The sequence below is a fragment of the Pomacea canaliculata genome, linkage group LG4 (genome assembly GCF_003073045.1).
Source record: "Pomacea canaliculata isolate SZHN2017 linkage group LG4, ASM307304v1, whole genome shotgun sequence".
Classification (NCBI taxonomy): domain Eukaryota; kingdom Metazoa; phylum Mollusca; class Gastropoda; order Architaenioglossa; family Ampullariidae; genus Pomacea; species Pomacea canaliculata.
This window is the reverse complement of record NC_037593.1, coordinates 32264256-32287317: the sequence shown is the minus strand read 5'-3', so window position 1 is coordinate 32287317 and position 23062 is coordinate 32264256. Positions and strand designations below refer to the sequence as shown.

General features: G+C 37.4%; 1 protein-coding gene across 2 annotated transcripts; it reads right to left on the bottom strand.

Moving 5' to 3' along the window:
• Positions 1-2961: 2961 nt before the first annotated feature.
• Positions 2962-21885, bottom strand: LOC112563383 (coronin-1C-like). Of its 2 annotated transcripts, XM_025237328.1 has the most exons (12): positions 21756-21885; positions 21292-21483; positions 17312-17564; positions 16509-16684; positions 15778-15894; positions 15283-15387; positions 14887-15032; positions 14574-14634; positions 13766-13867; positions 13348-13506; positions 11039-11193; positions 8455-8593 (listed from the first exon to the last, which is right to left on the bottom strand). In XM_025237328.1, the coding sequence occupies exons 2-11, from the start codon at positions 21481-21483 to the stop codon at positions 11047-11049; spliced, it is 1458 nt and encodes a 485-aa protein (XP_025093113.1). In that variant the 5' UTR covers positions 21756-21885; the 3' UTR covers positions 8455-8593; positions 11039-11046. The 2 variants fall into 2 exon arrangements, with proteins under 2 accessions (XP_025093111.1, XP_025093113.1); XM_025237326.1 differs by lacking the exon at positions 11039-11193 and having other exon boundaries at positions 2962-8593.
• Between the last annotated feature and the right edge of the window lie 1177 nt (positions 21886-23062).

The following is a 23062-nucleotide window of genomic DNA, read 5'->3' as shown; positions in this document are numbered from 1 at the left end:
ATTCTAACACCACTTTTCATTTCTATTTTTTTCCTTGTAATCTTAAGGAATGAATGAATGACAACTTACATGTTTTTTAATTTATAGTAATTTGTGCTCTAAATGTTAGACTATGGCACAACTTAAGATCAACATTGAGAAGTGGGACACAGCTGTTGATGGGGAGCTGACAGAATCCAATATGAAGAGGAAACTTGAGAAGCAGGGCTATAAATACATCATGTACATCTTCAGCCCGGGCACCGACTTCCCTGATCACACACATTCTGTGAGCAAAAAGGACTCCATTCTTACAGGACGTTTCCAGTTTGGCATGTATGATCAGATAGTGGTTTTGGAACCAGGAGACATGGTGGAGGTGCCTAAGAACACTGTGCACAATGCTCAGGTTGTGGGCAGAGAAAATGTTGTATTTTTTGATGCAACAAAGTGATTTTTTTTTTTTAAAGGGGGCAGGGGAATTGGTGGTGGAGAGGGAAGAGTGTGAAAGAGAGTTTGAATGCTTGTGTAGTTGTGTGCATAAGAGAGTAAAAGTACAATTGTTTGTGCATATTCACTGAATCAGCATTCTTGCTACTCATGTAAGAGACCATAAAAGTTTTTAACGATTAATGGGGCACCTAGTAGTGTAGTGGTTGAAACCATGGATGTGTATTTGCATGGACGGGGATATAAGTTTGGGGTTGAAACATTTGCTTGTCACCACTGCAGTGAGAGGCTTTTGGTTCAGATCTTGTCTCAGGACACTCTCTGTATGTGACACCTCTCCTCAGGGCTGGGCGTCAGGGTTTTCTACAGGTACTTCGGTTTCCTCCCTCTTATCATAGTGCAAAATCCACCACAAGGCGGAAGAACTTTTCTACTAAACCAACCAACCAACCAGAAAGGGTGAGCAAAGTCTATACTGCACTATAGGCATTTTTATATGCAAGAAAGAAAACATGCAACAGTCACGGGTGTAGCACGATAAGTATGGTGTTAAACATTTAAAATTATTGTGTATTTATAAATACTTAGAGCTTGCACGTGTTAACTGTTTATACTTTCTCCGACAAAAGGCTATATCTACTGGAGCAAGAAATGAACTTTAAGGAGTTAAATAGTGCTTAGACTGTTTGATACCAAATACACTACATGAAGAGGGTGTGCACTTGCAAAAGACAGCAGAATAAACCACAGCATTTGTTGCACTTTGTAATGCAAAATAATGTGACCATGGCAACAGGTATGCATGTCTGTGGAGATAAATCTATGCAATTGACATTGTGTAATATGTGCAACAGTATTATTGACACCAATATTGATGTTGAGCATGACTGTCATCTTGAAGCTTTCATGCTGTTGTGCACCAAGTCTTTGTGGTAGCATGCTTGACTTCAGAGCAGGTGATTTCCAGTTCAGCTGGCTGGAGAACTCAGTTTAAAATAACTGTGAAGGCTATTGGAAAGTGCACCCAATAAACGATAATTTGACATTATTGAAAGAAGAGGATGCAAGAGTACTGGAGAAAACCCTTGAAGGCCAGTCTTTTGAAAATCAGGCTGTGAAACAGGACCATAAAATCTCCACCTAAGTGGCAACATCCAAGCTTGCTATCAGCCTTTCAGACTGCCTCTTGAATGTATTTGCTTTGCTAAACATCATGTACGTGCAACGGTATTTTCTGCTTTCTTGCAATGTATGCTGTCTTTTGTTCATCACTGTATTTATTCATAAGTTATAGCAGAGCTGTGATGTGGTGTGATGTCTGAGTTGAGATACCTGTATGTACAGAAAATAGAGACTCTCTTAAAAGTACATAGACATTGTGCTTTGAAGGAGGGAGCTAATTCATCCCTGAATCTCCTACCCCCAACCAGCAGAAAATTATTTCCCTTGGGACTTGCAACTGCTGGTAGATTTTTGCATGGTGCCTGCCCTTCCTAACTTGATTAGTTTGGATCCTCTTTTCTTTTTGAGTGTACTTTCACAAATTTATCACACCTTATTATTTCAGCATGTTGCAGCTATAAACATGGTGAAGTCTGGTCCAGGATCATGCATGCACATAATGTAATATGACTAAGTGTAACTGGGTGTGGACTGGGTAAGATTATTAGATATCATTACTGAATATTGCATCCAAATTACATTGTTTACATTGGGGTAGATTATCAGGTTGCTTAAAATGTTCTTAATCATGAAAAGTTATTATTAAAGCACTGATATTAATGTTTAGCATACAAATCACGACTAGATGTTTTTTTTAACAGTTGGTTTAGATCACAATTTGTTGTTATAAGCATATAACAATGAGGGGAAAAAATTCAAAACACAGCAATAATAACTGCACCTGGTCTCTTGTAAAGGGCATTGAGCTCGCCTCCGTGTGGAAAAATGTACTATACAATTAGTATTATTAATAAAACAGTTGTTGGGCTTGCTGGTCTTGATCTCGATTTCATTTATCCATGTGCCTTTCCCCACCAACAAAAGTGGACTTCAAGATGCTTACATTAATGACATGAAGTCACATGAGCGTACACTTATCAGTCATGCATTCTACTAATTCATCATCATCATTCAAATTGTCTCACACAAACATGGGGAAGGAAACCAGAGATGGTCAGCCATGCAAACAAGTATAACATCCAGCGAAAATTCCCCCTGGGGATCAATAAAGTTGTATTGAAAGGTATGTCAGAACTGAGATATGAACCCAAGACACCTGGTTCTCACTTATGGTGGAAGGCACAAAAGCGAGGCTACTGCAACAGGAATATTAGTATCAACTGTAACTATTAAATACGACTCATCAAGAGCATCAGCATTTCTAGATTATACTCAGAATCATCCAGCCCTCCTGTTGGCTGCATGTTGCATTCACTTCCTTTTGTGACAGCCACATTTTGACAATGTTATAAATATTACATATATAACAGCCATATGTACACACTTGTTCAAGCACATCAAAACCATTAATTTGTTTGAAAGTGTTCAATTTATTAAGAAAATAACTTGAGCTCACATCAGTTGAGCAGGGCCTACAGCCCATGATCAACCTGCACGAAATATACATCTACACAAGCAGCGTCACTTAAAAATAAGCGAATGGTTTCTCTCTCTTCATTCGGCAGAGCCAGACAGAACTGATCAAACCACAGTTACTTGTCAAATTTACAAGAGGGCATGAGGAACATGCCCAGCATTGGGTGTTGGGTTGGGTCTATTCAGGAAATGTGATGAAGCTAATCTCATCAGTCATGGCAGTATTAGCATGCACTGTTGATGGAAATACTCTGCAAGGTCCAACAACGTCATGTTCATCACATGACATGAAAAAAATAACATCATGGTGACATGGTCACAAGACCTGCAGGCTGGCTGCTTGGAAGAGAAAAAAAAAAGCCAAGTCTGCCACTGCTTTCTACAAAGAGCAATGACTTCCAAGTTCAAGTTAATTTTTACCATGTTGAAATGTTCAGCAGCAACTGGGCTAGCACAACGAATGTTAGCAGTGATTTTCCCATGATGTCTCATTGCACATCAATGTCAACAAACATTTGTAGGTCATCATCTCCAAAGATTTCAACAGGCCGACATATATTGCTGGGTGAGAAATATGACATTCTAGTACAGGTTGAGCTCAATGTTTTGAAAGAAATTGACAACAAAAGTTTAAAATAAAAAATGCATGGTGACTAAGCTTTGTGGCATTTTTCTGATACCAAAATCAGAATCTAAGCAGTCTGCAGAAAAGAATGAGACTAAAAATGTTTAAGCAAAGTTGATTACGACGAAATTTTATTTGCACATTTTTAACTGAACTTGTACAATTTTTCATTATAGTACAAACATCTATAAGATGATTAATGCGAAACTTTACAAACATACAAATTGTAAATGAAATCTATTTGAAGTTCAACTTTCAAGACATTTCCCTCAAGTTCATTTCATGGAAGCAAAGTTTTGACATTGTTCTAGGCTCCTAATACAGATAAACACTAAAAGTAAACCTACTTATTGAGGATGACTAAAGAACAAAATGACCAATGAATGATTATCAATGGGTGTGTAAGTGGATGCAAAATTGGATATGTAGATTTCCCTGCTATAAATGGAGGGCAATCACCAGAAATGCTGTGTATCCTCCATATCCTCTGCATTATTCTCACCAAAAACAGCTCTGCACAATGTGCTGCTTCAGCTACAATCCAGCAAACTGGAGGGGCAGAAGTCAATGTTAGATTTGTTTAAATTTTTACAGCTATTGTTTAAATTGCACTCGAGTAAGACCAATGACAGCAGTGAAAGATAATTTTGGTTGTGCTTTTTTTTTCTTACTTATCTGCAATAATACAAATTGATGCTGTTATGAAAGTAGTCCGCGAATTTCGTGGCAGTACAATCCAGGACAAAACTCACTATCAAAATCTGTAAAAACACCCAAAATGCAGAACCATACATTCTATTCACAGAGCTGCTCTGAGTGTAGTCCATGTTAGCATATTACCATCACACATAACAAGGCACATCTGATCGTGCTGACACATTAATCACTATGGATTACAATTCACAGAAATGTTTTCCATCACCACCATTACTGTATTTTATCCTCTGGAACAAAAGTTTGGGCTTCTGCCTTACACAAGTTGTTGAATGCAGTGTAAAGAATGAATCATTCTGAGATCAAATTAACTTGTCCTTTCAATGTGGCAACGATGGTGATGCTGGCTTGCCATTTATAATTATGCAAATTGGCAGTATGGAAAAAAGTTTACCATGGGGTGAAAATGGTCTTCACTGCCATCCTAATGAAAACAAAAAAAGCTTTACTGCAACCAGGAATGCTGTTACATAGCCTTCACTTTCAACAACTTTTAGCAGAAAGTTCAGCTGGTACCCATAACACTTGTCTCTCTCCTTAAAATTTTTTTAATCTGTGACCATCTTTGTCAGATTCAGCAGCTTTGAAATAAGGTGATCAATAAAGATATGCATGCAGATAAGTACAAATATAACAATCTTTTCAAAAACCTGTAATCAGAAAGGAAAAAGTGTTGACACGAACCATTCTTGGGAGGTGAGAACACATGGGCAGTAAAAAAAAAAATTTAAAAACAGATTTTAAGAACCAAAATGCCAGCTGTTTAAAAACTTTTGGATTGGTAGTGAAGACATGTGGGAAGAATCACAATGAGACTACACAAACCTAATATGTAGCCTATACAATGTATTGAAAACTACAAATGCACTTACCAAAGGAAAAAGCAGCAGTCAACTTAAAATGCATGGAATATAAAATTAAGCTACATACAGCAATGAACAATGCATGACTCTGCTGTGGTTTTTACAATGTGGGATAAGCAAAAACATTTAAAAACAGGTGTGCTCATTTGATGCATATGATATTTCTATTTAATTTGGGTTAGTTCAAGATGGCCTCCTATCTTCACTTCTGATCTCTAGTCATTCTGAATTCTGGACAGCATAGAACAAGCTGTTCTTTTTTTTCATTTTCCTAAGATCAGATTGGAGTCACTATCAAAAGAATGATGAGTATTGATAGAGCAAATGAATCAGAAGTGGCTCTGTACCCACCTCCTTCAAACACACATTGTTTCTCATACATTGACATAAGCAAAGACAATTTGAAAACTGCACAAATACTGGTAGAATTTCACTTCAATCTATACACTGGAAAAGAATCCCATGATTCTAAACGAAATTATACTATTCAATGCCTCTAAGCAGTTAATGTCCTGTTTGTTCTCAAGAATGTTAATTTTTCTTTGGAGATTTAACATGGGGTAAAATATGCAAATACATCGTCACCTGCCACTCAAGATGTGATGAGAACCAAAAGTAAAGGGCAGTAAATTAGAAGTACAATTTCTTGCTGGACAACTGAGGTCACCAAACTGACTTTGGTCTATTTGCATTTTAAGCAAAATCGACTACATGACCATGCTCAAGTGCAGCTTCATTAACAGGTGCTACACCTAACAAAAGGCAAGATGTAAACCCAGGACTCATGAGTCTCTGGGACTGTGTAGGCAGATCCTCCAAAACCAACATGGAAAGGTGAATGATCACCAGAACATGCCATCATTTCAGACAGAAACAGAAAAGCTGGTGAAAGAAGTGTAACTTGGAACACTTGTACCTGTCCTTTCGAGCTGATAGTCATCTACAAAACTACATCAGATGCTTAATATCCATAGTGTGGTCCAATAAACAGTCATTAGCTAGGCTCACTGGTAATGAGGCGACATGTTTTCAGTGACTATAAACTGAACTACTGCAAAGATTTTCTGTGTGCCAGCCCACATTTGATCAACTGAAAGAAAATATCCAACAATTCTGTCCAGCAGATCTATGTTTTAGGAATTCACTGCCGTTTGGACCTGATTCGTCTTGACTACTTTTGGTCCCAGTGGCAGCTTCATGGCCTGCCTGTGTGCTTCTGTATGAGGCCACTGACTTGGTGGATGGAAAAAAACTGCCCATACAATTCAAGAGTCTCACAATGCTCAAAAAATCTGAACCAAATATTAACAAGCTTTTACAAGTACAGACAAACTGCAACTGCATATACAAGCTGTACAGTCATCAAAGTGTTCAGTTCTTCCTTCCCACCCCAAAACAAAAATGAAATTAGAAATCATTTGCATTTGGCACTAGCTACGCTAGCATGCATGTTTGAAAGATGAACTTGAAAGGAAATGTACCATTCTCAGCCTTCTCTCCATCTCAGATACTTCCTCTCCACATGATCTAAAAGTATCAGAACTGATAAAAACCTCACAAATACTGCACTGCCCAGACACTCAACCAGGCAGTCCAAGCATCTGGCATTTCTTGGCCCAAGTTTCAGGTCTCCTCAGAACTGATTAAAACAGTACACAGAAACAAAGGGCACAAAAGACAGTAATGGAAAGGACCAAACAACACCATGTATGAGAAACCCTTCAAAAGTGTATGTGATGTTAAAAATAAGTATCATACATATGTACAGAATAGAAGTGCTATCCTTGAAACATTTCAGTACATCTAACTTCTTGATTTGACAGTCTTGGACCAGACTCCCTTCCTCTACTTAGGAAAAATGAAATTAAAATTTGCACTGTCACATTTATTCTAAACAGAAACAGCACTGGGATTGGCAAACTGAAGATCATTATGCATAAACCAACTTCTGTAGGCACTTCCAACCTATGCACCAAAGTTACACGAGTGCAGAGCCCTCACTTGCTGCAGCTTTCAGGTTGTGAAATAAAACATCAGTAACAAAAAAGAAAAAAAATACAAAACAACACTTAAGCTAAGGTGAACATTTATTAATTTTACCATAGCAAGCATAAACCTGCAGTTATTCCACTGTACTGATTATAATCTTGGTCTGAATAAATCAGACTGCTCAGAGGAAGAATTCACAAGATTAGATTTGTAGTTGTTCATCTTCTAACCTTCATGCTTAATTTTATGAATGTGCTCTACTCAGCATCTCAATGCTTTAACAGTAAACAAAGAATGAGTGGGTGGATGAAAGAATTTTTTTTAAAAAAAAAACAACCAAGTTTTCATATCCTGAAGGAGTATTATCTTATGTTTCATGTTTCCCAATATGTCCACCCAGACCAACGCTTATGATGTCTTTCAAATAGAAAAAATGTTATTACATGTGTCATAGCATAAAGAATATTAACACATGTAAAAAGCATTAAATATTGCAAAAGACTGGCTTCAAAATTTAATTCATGAATTAGCATTGTTGTACATGGAACTGTGGCATTTCCTTTACAATTCACATTCTGAGGCTCGACTGAAATTGATTAAACAAAAATTAAACGATCCTTAAAATGGATCTATTTTAATATTTCAAAACAAATTTTCTTAAAAAAGAAAATTTCAAGCAAAAAGCTTACTCATTTAAGGTTTTGCTTCTTAAATGTTGAATTAAGAGTAATTATATTAAGCATTAGGTTCTGCATGCAAGGACTGGAAGACCTTGTAGTCAATGCAACTGTTGACAAAATGTCCTTGAGACAAAGATGCAAAGCCTTGTCAAATGTTTTCCTGATTTCCAAAAGAACACAAGAACAAAACGACTAGCAGAAACTAATCCACACAAAGACCAAGGGTATTAACAAAAGATGACCAAAGTCTAGACTAGATAGTCACAGTTTTGCAGTGATGGTATAGTCTCCTATCTGCATAGGGTTAGAAAAACTTCGAAATTCAAACAGAAAGACATTAGGGCTATAGCATTTAATCTCAATGATGTGACGCTGAAATAAAAAAAAAGAAAAAAAAAAAAAAGGAGTGAAAGAAAAGATTTGTTAAGGAAAGGCCACAGCTTGATGTTAATCTTTACATAAAGTTTAATATTGTTATGCTTCATCACAAGACAGTTCAAGCCACCTTAATCGTCATTGGCATCGCCATCTCTGCCATCATCCACATTGGTGGAGGTGTCCGGGTCAGAGACTTCAGTGAAAGCTGCCACCTTTCCTTCCAGTTCAGAGATACGTTCATCCTGGTCTTTCACCTTTTTCCTAAGGTCTGCAATCTCCCGCATGATGGCTGCTGCATCAAAATCCTTAGGCAGTTTCTGTTCAGAAATAAAACAGTTTTTAAAATAACTTTTCTTTGTTGTAACAGGACGTAAAAGAACTTTCTGAACTTCTTTAAGCCAAAGAACATGTATAAACATATACAGGAGGTGAAGTAGAGGTGGTGACGTAAGTCCATATAGCTGCACAAATGTAATAGGATATTCGAGAAAATCTCTAAATTATGATCAATTTTGCAAAGACATAATTTATCCATTAAATCTTAATCTATTTGGGTTTTTTTTAAATTTTAATGGTAAAATATATTCAAACAATAAACAAAATTAAGCAATAAACATAAACAGCAAAAAATGTGATTGCTAGTGGAAAAGCACATAAACTGTCATTATGAAACTGTCAGATGGCTTGAAGAAAACAGTGTGACGCATCTCCTGATGAAGAATATTCACAAAGTTGGTGCTAGCAAAGGGGCACAATGCAGTTAGTTAGTGTGTCCACATCAAATGTTATTCACACAACTCAACACAAGACATAAACAACTGTGGAAGGTTATGCTTTGCACAAAATTTGTAAGTTGAGAAGACCTGCAATGTGAAAGTAACACACAAGTATCATTTAACATGAGGAAAGTATTTCCTTAAATGTAAGAAAAGCAGCATAAGCGCAGCTCTGGACCACAAATCTTATGCAAACATCTTTTTCCCATCATAAAACTCTGCGATTTTATTACCCTTTAAAAAGTATTATCAATTCTGACGTAAAAACTTACTTGAAAGAATTCTTAGAGTCAGTAATATGCCAGATATGTGAAAACCACTTTTACCTACACTACCTGACATAATGGATATGGCTACCTGGACAATGCTGATAGTTTTATATTTTACCATTATCAATGTCATAACTTAGTGTAGTCCAGTTTTGAATACTCCACTTGATCTAAACCCACATGGTCTTTATATAACACCCACTAACATACTTAGGCTACAGCTTGATACAAAGCTAAAATAAGGACGTAACCAGCTTTTTCGGTTTCAGTAAATCTCCTGAGTGGTTCAGTGACTGAACTCACTCCTTCTGAATACCTTGGCTTATGATGTAATCCCTCTCACAACTGTAATGTTCTACTTCATTTTGTATAGGACATCTCTAGTTCCTTGCTGATAATGGTTATAACCAGATGTATTAAAATTTAACATTAAATCTCATCACATAACATCCATAGTAAAAAAATCTAATGACTTCCTGGACATTTGTAAACACTGAGGCATTTCTGTACCTTTTTGAGATAAATTTACTGACTGAAACCTTCGCTAAACTATCTGAAAAATTTTCTACAACAGAAAAGTACTTTCTTTAAAAAATCAGATTGCAATTCTCCTTAGAGCATGAATGAGAAGCAATGAACTGGCACAATTGCTAAACCCCATAAGCAGCAAACACTGCCCAAGACAAAAATAATGAGCATGTTATTATTAGAGGGCTATAGGCTAGCACACATTGCTTGAGTAAAATATTCACAATAACAAACTAGCCACGCTTCTCTTTTTCTGTTCTCATCACATAGCATGTTTGTCTTCAGTCTCCTAGCAGGCATTGATAAGCGTATCCATTCTCCCAGGAAGCATAGCACCTGGCCCAGACAACACATTTGATTATATGCACACATACGAGCAATATTGAAAGCCACTTATTTTAAGCAAGTCAATAGAGCAGATGACCTTTCAGACCTAAGAGCATCCAGCAGATCTAGCTTTTCCGATCTCCAATGGAAAAAAAAAAAGATGACTTCTATCCTTCTTGCTACTTTCTGACACGACCAATAAAGAGTGATGAGAATTAACATTTATCTTCCCTCTCTTTCCATCCCAACAAGGCAGTAAACGAGTATATATCTCACGGCATTTCTTCAAGATTATCAGCAAGTATACAAAGCAATGTTCAACTTGAATGATCCAGTACAGCATCATACACTTAAAGCTTGTTACGACAACAAGCAGCAACTGCAAAGTTAATTAGTACTTGCCACTCACTCTCAAGCAAACTTGCTCTGTACATTTTACTCTCCCCCTCCCAATCCGATTATAACGGGTATGCAATGCCACAGTAAGTTCCTGATTAAAATTTCCATTTCATGTAAAAAAAACACTCAGCAAGTTAGTAGCAAATTAAGAGCTCCAACTCTGTCAACAACAATTAGTGTAAAACTTGACATGCCAGTCAATATCCCCCACACTGGTCTGTGAACTACAAGTTGTGTAGATGGTGAAACATTTGTAGTCTTAGGTAAGCACAGGCTACATTTTTATTTTCTACTGGTGTGGCTGCACTTCATGAGAAGCACAAAGCTCTATCACTACTTCATGCCAGAAAAGGAAACAAGCAGAAAGAGAACAGCAAAAACCCACCAAATATGCCAGCAACAACAAAAATCCATACAAGGAAAAAAAAAAAACACCCCAGAAGTGCAAGAAAGCAGAATTCACATTTGTCATTAGGCTGCTTCTTCCTCCTCCTCTATCTCCTCCTCGCTTTCGTACTGCGCAAGCTTCTCCTCCAGTGCCTTTATACGTCGTTCATGCGCCTTAATGATCAGTTTAAGCTTGCGCATGTCATCCAAAATTCCTTGAGGATCGAAGCCCTTGGTGCAAAATAACACAAAAGGAAAGTAAAAACTTATAAACAGCTAAATATTAATCCCCTGGCACAGAAAATGTTTGTCATGCCCACAAACTTACGCACTCCATCAACAGAACTGGTAAGATCTCAGAAATATTCGAAAATGGTGCACAAACTGAAATATCTAAATTTTCAAACTTTTTGCAGACGATGCACAATTTGCAACTTGGTCAATTTTTTAATATTTTCTAATAAACAAGATGCTGAATGAAGTGCAAGCTCATTCAGCTGTTTTTAAAACATTTTCCATTTGGTGCAGCCATCCTGTCACATTCCAAGAAAGACTGGCTACCTAACACATGCTGTGCTGCCCATGAGTTCTTGGAGCTTATACGTCTCTGACACTGCCTAGTTCCTCGTTTCAATCAGTTTAGAGGTATCCTCTGTCCTGTTCCTAAAGGTGCCCGATTTTATGACTCTCTTCATAAAATGAGAACTAACATACTTATACTTGGTAATTTTAAAGCACATTCTTACCAAGATATGCTCTCTCTCTCCATGCTGCCTACATTCCCCTGGTTTCAACCTTTTGCCGCTTCTCATGCTAGATGACTCATCTACCTACTTGTAGATGTTTCTCTGCCATTTCTAACCAAAGTTATTAGTGACTTGCATGCATTTGGTACTGGCTAGCTAGACGTCACAGTCGTTTCTGATAAAAGTTGTGAGCAACTTGTTGTTTGGCACCAACTACATAGATATCCTGAAAGTTTTCCTGATCCAAGTTTTTAGTGACTAGCCTGGTATGACTCTATCCTTGCTTCATATATCCACTAAAGAAAAAAATATTGGCATAATGTAAACATTTACTGTTGACAGTAATCATTTACTGGTATGTCTAAATTTATCAGCTGTGACTTAAACAGTCAAGGAAATTCCTCATTCCTCTTTTCCAGCTACTGTATGACAAATGCTAAACATACTATCTAGTTCATGGAAGAAGCTGCTTTTCTGGAGGGGGGAAAAAAAAAAGAGTTCTTTGTGCCAGATGCTTTCGAGGTTCTGGAACTGGCTATGCTCAACTTCTCAGCTGTGACTGTGACTGACCACAAAATACTGAGTTCTTTTCTTACAGAGCTGTACACAATATTAACGTGTCCCTTATCCCTGGTGCCATTTTATTAAACGAAAAATATGCATCTTATATTCCTGAGATAAACTGTCCTTATCACATCCTGTTTTACCTTCTCTAAGTAAAAGGACTGCTCCATATCCCCATTTATGCGAACAATGGCAACTTTCAACCCTGTTCACCAATATTGATAATGAAAGAAAAAGCAAATTGTAATCATAGCAAAACTCAATGTTCTTTCCACACATGCTGCTGAAACAAAAATCATTCAGAAACAAAAATTCAAATAAGCAAACAAAAATAAAAGTGAATTAAAAGGCCAAGCAGAGAAATTATTTTTTTGTAGCTGCCACACAAAGTTTTGCTACGAAATGTAAAATCTAGGTCTGCTAAGCTGCTTTTAAAATCAATTCTACAAAAAATAAAAAGTGAAACAAGGGACTAAGTGGCATTCAATTTTATGCATCATCTCACCTCAAATTTTGCCCATGTCTCAGAAAGGTCCACTTCAGGTATACCAGTTCGATTTCCTAAATTTTCTTTTAACTTCAATGATTTAACATACCCACATCACTTTGAGATGGTTTTTTTAATTGTTTGTTATTACTGTCTCTTGTAGTGTAACCAAGGGGAACATGAGACAAAGAAAACAAGATGCAATGTAAAACACCTTGCTCCAATGCAATCTCTTCAGTGTGCATTTAAAAAATCTTAATAAAACAACCAGATGCAAAATCTTTGAAATACAAACCATCTGGACAGTTTCTGATCAACTGCAGTTTTTCAGACCTGCCTTCTTACTGCTGTGACCTGAAGTTGCCTTTATTTTTCAGAAGCAAATCTAGTTACTTGGCAACCCTCATACAACTATTTCTTTTCAAAGAATGAAAAAGAGCTTGCCAGGATATGTCTTGAACCTTCTACAAGTATAGAGTTCACTAAACTGGAATAATGCAATGATTTATAACTACGCATGAAATCTTTTTAAGACCTGTTTATCTACGATTCAACTCAAAACAAAAAAGTTCTTGCATGTACACTCACAGGTGGCAGCGCTGACTGAACAGAAGGTGCTGCGGCTGCTGGGGCATTGTTGGACTGAATGGTTGAGGAGCGCGAGGGCATCTTGTCCAGGATGTTTGATCGCCGCACCACCTTCAGCTGCTCTTTTTGTGACGGCTGCAATGCTTCCTTGAGAGAGACCTGCATCACAAGTACTACATATTGTGAATTAAGTCAAGGGCACACACTTCTAATGAAGATGAAAGATACCAAACAAAAAATTAGGCCGTCAGCTGCTGAAGATTTATAGTTAATGGGTATAACTAGATGTCTCTATTCTGCTTTTCTCTTTTTTCCACAAAATTCTAGAAACTTTTGAAAATACTGAGTTCTGATCCACCCAAAGGAAAGACATCATCATTTATTATCAAAGAATGTTATGGAAATGCCTACAACTTACCAGGATTGGGTCAGCATTTTTTCCATCAAAGAATTCTTCTGCTGAGATTGCTGGAGTATCACTGGCAGTGTCTGGGTACAGGTCATCCTGGAACAGCTCTGACTGCAAACAGATGATAGCAGGTGAGACATGATCATGGAATCTGGTCACAAGCTTTGCCTCTTTGCTCAAACCAATCCAATCCCAAAAGGCCGACACACTCAGCCCTCTTCACCAAACCACCTACTACATATACTTTTTATTCCTGTATGTTGAGAAGGCCAGGAGGAAGAGTACCCGATGAACTCCTCACCTATTGCTGACATGATCCCCTCAAACATACCAAGATGTGACACCTGGCATCTTCACTTTCACCATCTGCTTCCCTCATGCTTAGCATTCAAAATTCATTGCAGTTTTCTCTATGATCCTGTGGTCTCTAACCTAATCCAAGCAACATCATTTTACTAAAGAATCCAGGAACAGCCCTTACCATTTGTTTAAGAGCCTACTAATGCTCTGTAAAAAAGTTTTTTTTAAATTAAATATCTACTCAAGCCCTCCCCCCAAAAAACCCCTTTACAGCCCTTCCAACAACCTTTACCCTTCAGAAAATCACCCTGGTCGACTCGGAGCAAACTTTCCTGCCACACAGCCCTTACCGAAAACACACAGTTCTGACAGCTGATAAGGAAGGAGCATAAAAGCACATTATGAAACACTTAGAGATGTCACAAATATGCAGCACACTGCAGACATACAGCACATAATAGATATGCATGTCACAAAACACGGGTCACAGCACATAACAGACATGCATGCTTCTCACCTTTCGTGGAACTGTGAATGTGATCACTTCACACAGGCCATTGTTATGAAGTTTATAGAAACTGCAAACAAGCAGGTATTGCACAGCTTTTATTAAAAGAATGACAAATAAAGCTCAACTCAGCAAACAGAATTTATGGGTGTTGTAAACCATGAATACCAGTCCTCCTACCAAAATCACAAGAAAATCTTTCGTTGGTAACATAGATGCTGTAAGAGAAATGTGATAAGTACCAAATGTAGAACAATTTTTAAAAAAGTAAAGCAGCATCTGGTAATGACATCCTTGAATGGACAGGATAATGACAACACACCGTGCAATTTCATTGGCATTGACATTGAGGCCTCGCTTTGGCATGAAGCCAATGCCACGCTGAGGACTGTTGGACTGGTACAGCGACAAGTAGTGAACATACGGAGCTTCATCTGTTACTTCGTAGTAGCGAATCAAACTGTCACCCTGCATAAGAAAGGGTGGAGACAACTGAACAATGCCAGATCTCAGGTAAAATATAATATTGCAGTAAACATTACATAAATTACAGCAAAGCAATGATAATCCACATATATGGTGTACTATTAAAGTGGAACAACAAAGCCAAATATAGTAACACTTCCTCAACATAAGCAGTGTCCTCAAAAAAAATGAAAACCTTTCTTTTTACAGGAGGACTCTTCAACTGTTAAAATTAACTCTCTACTATACACACCTTTCCACAGAGGTAGATCATATTTGTGTCTTGGTCATAAAAGATGAACATGACACCGTTGCTGCTATCAATTTCTTCAAGTGAAACAGGTTTGCTAAGATCTTTCTGCAATATTCATGAAAAGTAAGCTTGTAAGATCACTTCAAAGAATGTTTAGTCTGCTGCTGCATGTGAAAGCGACTCATAATAATGATGATGATGATGATGCACTTAAATAGCATATCTCCCCTCTTAATGATGAGGTCATGCTCTTGCACAGAGATAATTAAAAAAACAAAAAAGCACAATGTAAAATGGAAATAAGGCAATGACATGCATGTTAGGCAATATAAAAAAATTAATCTGAATGAAAATAAAGATCATACAAAATCACAGACCGTATGAATTTTTTTTAAACACTACAGCTATGGTTGTTTTTGATAAGCCTTTAACAACAGAATGTCTCAATTGAGTGACAAGATCTGTCTTGTTCTCTACACTAGACTTGCAACATACCTCACTCCACAAAGCATACTGTCGTTCGCTCATCTTGGAAAAGCCTGTGGTCAGTAGCTGCCCGTCTTTAAGGTAACATACATGAGATGGCTTGGCCCCTTCATGACATTTACCCTCCTGATGGGTGACAAATGACACAAAACATGATTATTTTCTTTTCCAACAAGCATAGTTGAGAAATAACAATATGATCCAGCAAATTCACATATGGTATGCTTTTGATTCTCCTGATTTTGATACTCAACATTTACAACTTTTAATGATTAGGAAATCCTTATTTTCATTATGAAAGCAATGTACACACGTGTACATACTCCTGCAAACAACCACACACATGTCTGAAGAGGTGGGGGTATGGCTTGAAGAACAAGAAATGTACAGAAAAAAAAACTTAGAGAAAAGACAGATACAGCATCAAACTGAAGCAAAGTATTTATTCTGATTAAACACAAAAGAACACAGACATGCAAGATGTCGTCACCATGTCGGGCATGCAAGTAGCTGACCAACAAATGCTTTCATTTGCTCTGTTTACAGTTTATGATATAAACAGAGGTAATGTGACTGTTATTCACCTCACATTCTCTTCTTCTCTTGCAAATATCAATGAAGACACTCAAAAGTATGCAACATACATAAGACAGCAATCTCAAAGCCTCTATTTCTTTAACTCAGATCTCTTCAACTTCTATTTGTAAAGCATTTATAACACAAAATTTCAAGGTGTTTACCTTGACAATACTTCCAGTGTGTGAATCCAGGATGCGTAATTTTTTGTCTTTTGCAGTGCAAGCCAGTCGACTTCCATTGTAGTTGAAGGACATGCTGAGAGCAAAATCTGGAAGCTCTGTTTCCACCATTGCCTCACCAGTTCCCACATTCCACAGAATGATCTTGTTGTCTGAACCTACAAGGACAGGCCTAGAGCTACAACACGTTTTAAGTTACCCTGGAAAAGATGCATATGAAGATGACATGCTGATGCCTAAAGTGGCAGCATGTGATGCCTTCAGGATAACCAATATTCAGAGGCCAATCTTTGATAGCTTATGGCAAATGTTGCTATGAAAACGATTTCTGAACGCCAAGTTTTGGAAATCTCCAGAAGTCTTTCTGCAGCTTATTTTGGCATGTATGCATTTACACCAACAAATGCTAATCAGTTTTGCATGTACAGCACGAAACAAAGGCTGTTGTTACCAATCTCATTCAAAAGTCCAGCATGACGAAAAGCAAGCTGCCAACACCAGGATGGGTTAGGGTTTTTGGATGATAAGTCACATAAAACTACCAAACGCTGTGCTGAACTAAGCATATCAGCCATAACCTTTAAAATGTAGAATGAAATGTTTTAACAGATATCAAAAAGTACATATGAAACAACATAAAACCATCGTAAAGAAATATGTTAAGTAAATGCACAAGACTTAAACTTGGGAGTTTATCCTAACTACAATTTTCCATACACTGCCATTTTATCCTTCAATAATAATTTAAAAAAAAATTTAAATAAGAAGACCCACTTTATACCAACCTGCTGAGGCCAGCACATTCTGAGCAGAAGGGTGCCAAGCCAAAATTCCTACACGTCTTTGATGTCCAAGAAGATCCACAACTGGTTCATTAAGGTTAGAGTCTAGACCTTTGTCTGGAATCTGCCATACTTTGACAGTGCAGTCATCAGAAGCACTGGCTATGACATTGTCATTATGGGGACACCATTGAATATCGAGTACTGCTCCCTTGTGTCCAGCTACCAGCGGGTGATCAGTTGCTACACGGCCCACCTGAAACAGTTTAATAAGGTGTTTTCAATTTTTGCAATACAGATCTTCTTGAAATATATAGAGACACTTATAGTCCATGTTCATCTGTAAATAATCTTTTACAGCTCTGCTATCTGTAGCAAAAAAGGACATTAATTCTGGTGAAATTATAATTAACAATATAATGTCTGTCACAGGGTTTTGTTCTACAAACATGAACATGGTGACAACAATAACATGAAAGAAGGGATAAAATATAACAAGAATAACAACAAAAAGATTGTATTTCTTTCTAAAGCTTTATCAAATCAGACAAAAGCAATTATACTAATAAACAACATCGTTTGATTAAATTAGTATGGTTAAACACTACGTATACTGTATTTTGGATCAAGAAGCTTTGTTTGTGGAATTCCACAAAACTTAACAGCAAAGTTTTTTATCCCACAGTCGAGCTTCTGTAAGTTGACCTTCCATAAGTCAAATTCTTCCAAACTCAAATTTCAAACATCAACTGGTTGGTTTCCCATCAATGCAATGCATATTGAATTTTAATAGCTTGAATCGGCCAAGCCAAAAACTTCCACAACTCAAATAATTTTAAGCCGGTCAGCATGCTGAAACCATTTGACAATACATCAGAAAGTGTAAAATAGTGCACTCCTCCCCCGTCGACCCTGTGCTCCCATATTCTCCTTTCTGTATAGGAAACGTGTGTGATAAGCACAGGGTGCCGGAGTGTCTTTACAAGAATGACAATAAATGAACATTTGGTTAAAATTAAACGTCCACAGTGAAAAAAATGTTCTTTTTTCGACGACCTTCCATAACTTATTTTTATTCATTGGTCTCTGGTCCCTTGAAGCTTTGACACATAGAAGTTTGACTGTTATCAGCAAATCTCTGCTTTTATTTCAGCTCTTCAAATGTATAGTGACCATTGGATTTTAAAAAATATATCAAAATCAAAAGGACACTATTATGCTAGCAAACTAATTGTAAGTTATCAGGGTCTCTTACATGTAAGTGCCACTGGGAAATAGGTCAGATATATATGTGACAAACTCCTTTTTTCTTTTGTACTTTATCCAACTGATCAGTCTCTGCCCAATCTGAATTTGATGAAGTGGGAAATGTAACCAGCCATTTCATGTGTACTTAGGCACAAGGCAAAGTCCCAAGCAAGCAGGAAAGGCCATGCCAATGATAAGTCCTTAAATTAGCATGGCCTTCAGAATAAATCACTGTGTCAAGAAAGTACAGTACACAACAGCGATCAGATAGTTCAAAATGAAAAACCTGATTGCAAATAAATGATATGCTCAAAGCATAGTAACTGTATTGAATAACACCTGACAATATCAGTTATTAGCATTATTAGGTATTAATACACAAAGCTTGGGAAATGTTAGGTATTGGCTCATTAATAAGAAGCAATAGTAAATAGTAAACAAACATATGGTAACCAAGAGTGATATACTACAATCTAATAATGTACGGGTGAATTGTCATGACAGTGGAAATAATACCTGGCACTATTATTTAAGAAAAGATTCACTACTACTAACACACATAGCACTGCTTAGTACAAGCAGCTGCATAATTGTTTAAAGTTTTGCTATCAGCAATACCAGATTACCCTCACTGCATGAGATCAACTCTTGTCACAGATACTTTCCTATTGCAAACCTTTATCAGTTTTTGATAAATGATACAAGAACATGAAGAGTACCGTCCACAAATCTTGACATAATTTTTACACATTATCTGATAGATACACATTTCTCCTCATCTGCCTAACACGTTTTAAGAATATCAGTCTCACTTTAAGCTGTAGGCTACAATTACAAGTACTTCTTAGTTTTTGTGTGGGTTTGTTTTTCCTCTGACAATTCTAAATGTTTTCTTCAAAAAAAAAATTGTACGTTCTATTCGTCTTCGCGATAATATAAAACATAACACGAAAAAGCAAAAATTAAAAAGGTACATGTATACAGCTTAAGGACCAAAGGGAGAGTGAACTATAAGTGGTTCATCCTTTCCTAGATGACACTTATAAAGCTTATAACTTTATTCCTCAGTTAGACCCTGGCAGGCGGCAAGTCTGATAATCAGTAGAAAGAAAAGGGAGAGAAGGAGGATAACACACAGTATCTGAGCAGTTGTCAACACATACATGTAATGCACCTACATCATTATGCATACTTGTGTGTCACTATGTGTACAGATGCACATATTTTTTGTTCGTGTATGTAAGTCACTGATGGATGCATCTGAACACTTTTAACAACATGGAACATATCAGACAACAATATGTGTACATATGCACATGTTTTTTGTTCATGCATGTAAGTCACTTACGGATGCATTTGAACGCTTTCAACAACATGGAACATATCAGACAATGCAAGTGCCAATTTTAATTCAACAGTTCTGTGCTACTCCAAACACAAAATCCACCCATAACACTCCTTCTTCCCTTTGTTTCTCTGCTCTGGCTAATTAACAAATTTAGTTGCTCTTCATTACTACTGATGCAGAAGTGATGTGCTGAAAAGCAGGAAGCAGGCCCTTACTGGTATGTAGGACACTGTCAAGTACCACAATGGTGGACACATGTTCAAATTTAGTAAAGTTGCAGGATAAGAACCCTGAAATCTGCCATTTCTGACAGATTTTGAGGCAATGGTGTGGTAGCTACAACTTTTACCTGCTTTTTTTATGGGAAATTTCAAATCTGTTAATATAATTTTAAATGGTGCAATTTTTTTCCAGCTCTTGCTCAGTAACCAGTTACCCTATCTCTGTATAATGGCGTGTTCAATGACATAGGTATTATAAAGCAGAGGATGTGAATCCTCTTCTTAACAGTCTTAATGAACAAAAAAATAGATCTGTATCAGATGGAGAAAATTACATGGTAATCCAATAAAATTAAAGTCAATAACCTTATGCACGAATAGCCTTCCAAAAAAAAATACTAAACCTGAAAAAAAATCCATATAAACATCCATGATAGCAATTATGCACAACAATGTAAAACCTGGATGTTGGTCACCCCATTTACTATATTTGTCTGTCAACCAATGCAAATGAGACTGATATGCAAGAGAACAGCATTGACTAAAACAAGGAAGTAATTATGAATCCTGCGCAAATTTAAAAAAAAACTCCCATTTTGTGTGTTATCACACTTGCTTCAATAATTAACATGTTTTGCATGATGCCTATTCTAAGCTTTCATTATAATAATTATTTCTGAAATAGATACACTTTACACCATTCCTGAAAGAGACACTGATAACAATAGCTACAGCGTTGTTTAACAATGTCTAAAAATAAAGATCCTTTTATGAGACTACTGATTTACACCATAATTGCTTTAGTTCCAAAACTGTAAGGTCTTCAAAATACTCTTTCACCCATTCATCCCCATTAAAAGATATTATGAAAAGAATCCATTACTGAATAAGATAAAACTACGTTTTGTGAAAAATAAAATTTGTAAACAATTTCTGGTTCACTCTGGTGGTAGGTACTAGAAAAATGTCACAGTGTATTAGACCAGTTCCAGAGGACTGCATACACATTTAATCGCTTCAAGTACAATGGGAAGAGTATGAGTAATCATGCATTGAAGAGTTCTCTACTGTCTGGTGGCTCTGGTTTCAGGTCGGCGTCAGTGTCATTGCCTAAGCCATTACTTGATTAACAAAAAAACCAGATAAAACGTAGATTTTAAATTTACCTTTGACAAGGGAAGCACCAGAAATGCACCACCTCCTGCAGCTTCTGTAATAACTGCTACGAACTTTGGGTTAACCGCACAATAAGTTGACTCCCAAGATGTACGGGTGACCCGAATCCCGTCGTAACCCTGGTCGCGTTTTTCGGCTTGACCAAAAACGTGACGAAATTTACTTTTCCTCATAAACGCCATCTGTTGACAATAAAGTGAAGTAAACTACAGGTAAAACATCCAAAAACGGTTCACTTAATTCTTGTATGCCAAGCAGGTTGGTTATCGCTTTATCGCAAACGATGACTGATTGTTCACCAAACCATCGAACGAATAAAGGGGAAGTAATCGCCAAGCAGACACATGCCGGCATTCCAAGTGTCAGGAAACCTGTTTCAGAACTTTCACTTCGGTAAAAATAGAAACATTGATTATAAAACAACAGAGTGCTAATGGCAAAAAAAATCACTCACTTTAAATTTTCGAAAACCTGTAGTTCATTAAAAAAAAATACAATCCAGTGCTTGGATCGCTCACTGTTGTGGGATTGCAAAGAACGCCCCACTGCAACGCGGAACAGGAAGTGCGCACTGCACATGCGCCAAACGATTCATCTGGCGGGCAAGCCAATCCCCATAAATGGGAATGACACTTCTTCCTTGATACAACTTTGCTGCTGGTTTCGGCAGTCTTATAATCCTCATACATTATAGTTGTCACCCGTATAGCAGGTGGTGTGAGGAAGATTTTTTTTTTTAGCAAACTTTATTAAATATTTCGTTTCGGGTTCTTTTACGTGACCAAGTCATGTTGTGCTTGAGTGCAAACGCCTCAGCGCAAGTTTTTAAGCGAACATATTTTAAAACAAATTGAAAGTTTTTTCTCTATCATTCTTTTACTTATAAGATACACATATCCGTGCGGAAGAGCATAATTATGAGTTGTCCTTTAGTAGACCATCAAGAGAGACTACCCTTTTAGCGCAATGCGAATAAGGATCAAAAGTAGCGTCCCTTTATGCATTTAAAATTTCTAAAACGGTTGTACAGGATAGTTGCACGGACGTGGTTAGTTGGGCATGGTGAAAACGAAGATTTTATTGATATAATGAAATTTGATGGTAGAATAGAGCAATTTATGACTTAACTTAGGTTTGCATAAATCTTCTTTCATAAACGATTACTTTTTCCACAATCCTGATAAAAATAATGAACCAAACGCCAGTCTTTGCAATTTGAATCACCCACCCACCCCACCCCCCCACCCCCCGATCTTGGCATGCGCAGACAAAATGTTGCTGATTTGAATTTAGATTATCCATGCCAATGAGCAGTTTCAAGAGAGCCTTGTCAGCCACCGGAACGGATCAGTGGTTTCGCGGCGAGACGAAACTTCGGTCTAAGGGTCTTAGGGCTGAGTTCGGACGTTATCTTCTCAGCGCACTATGTACACCGTACGTCCGGTCTCGAAAGGGATTTGATCCGCTTCTACTCAGTCCCATCATCTTGTCGAGCAGTCGCAGTCACGCGGAGATAATCGCCGCCTGGTGAGCTAGTTAGCAATCTCACTGACTTTGTCGTCTGACTAAGGTCAGGGGTTACTTGTGGCATGGCATTCACAATGTTGATGTGCCGTGGTTGGGCGCTCACACGAGAGTGGTTTGTGTGTTTGTTAGCGAGGGCATGTGTATAGACTATAGAAGGATGTGTATCTGTGGGAGTGCTCGCTTGAATTAGAGTTGCTGATTCAGAAGGGTGCGTGTCTCAGAGCGTGCGCGCTT

What these genes read in the sequence shown, in the direction of transcription:
- LOC112563383 (XM_025237326.1), bottom strand. Translation starts at nt 21,483, where the DNA reads ATGGCGTTTATGAGGAAAAGTAAATTTCGTCACGTTTTTGGTCAAGCC. An exon ending in TGATCTACCTCTGTGGAAAG is followed by an intron (nt 15,033 to 15,282) that starts GTGTGTATAGTA and finishes TTTCTTATGCAG; the next exon opens with GGTGACAGTTTGATTCGCTA. An exon ending in CATTCACAGTTCCACGAAAG is followed by an intron (nt 13,868 to 14,573) that starts GTGAGAAGCATG and finishes ATCTGTTTGCAG; the next exon opens with TCAGAGCTGTTCCAGGATGA.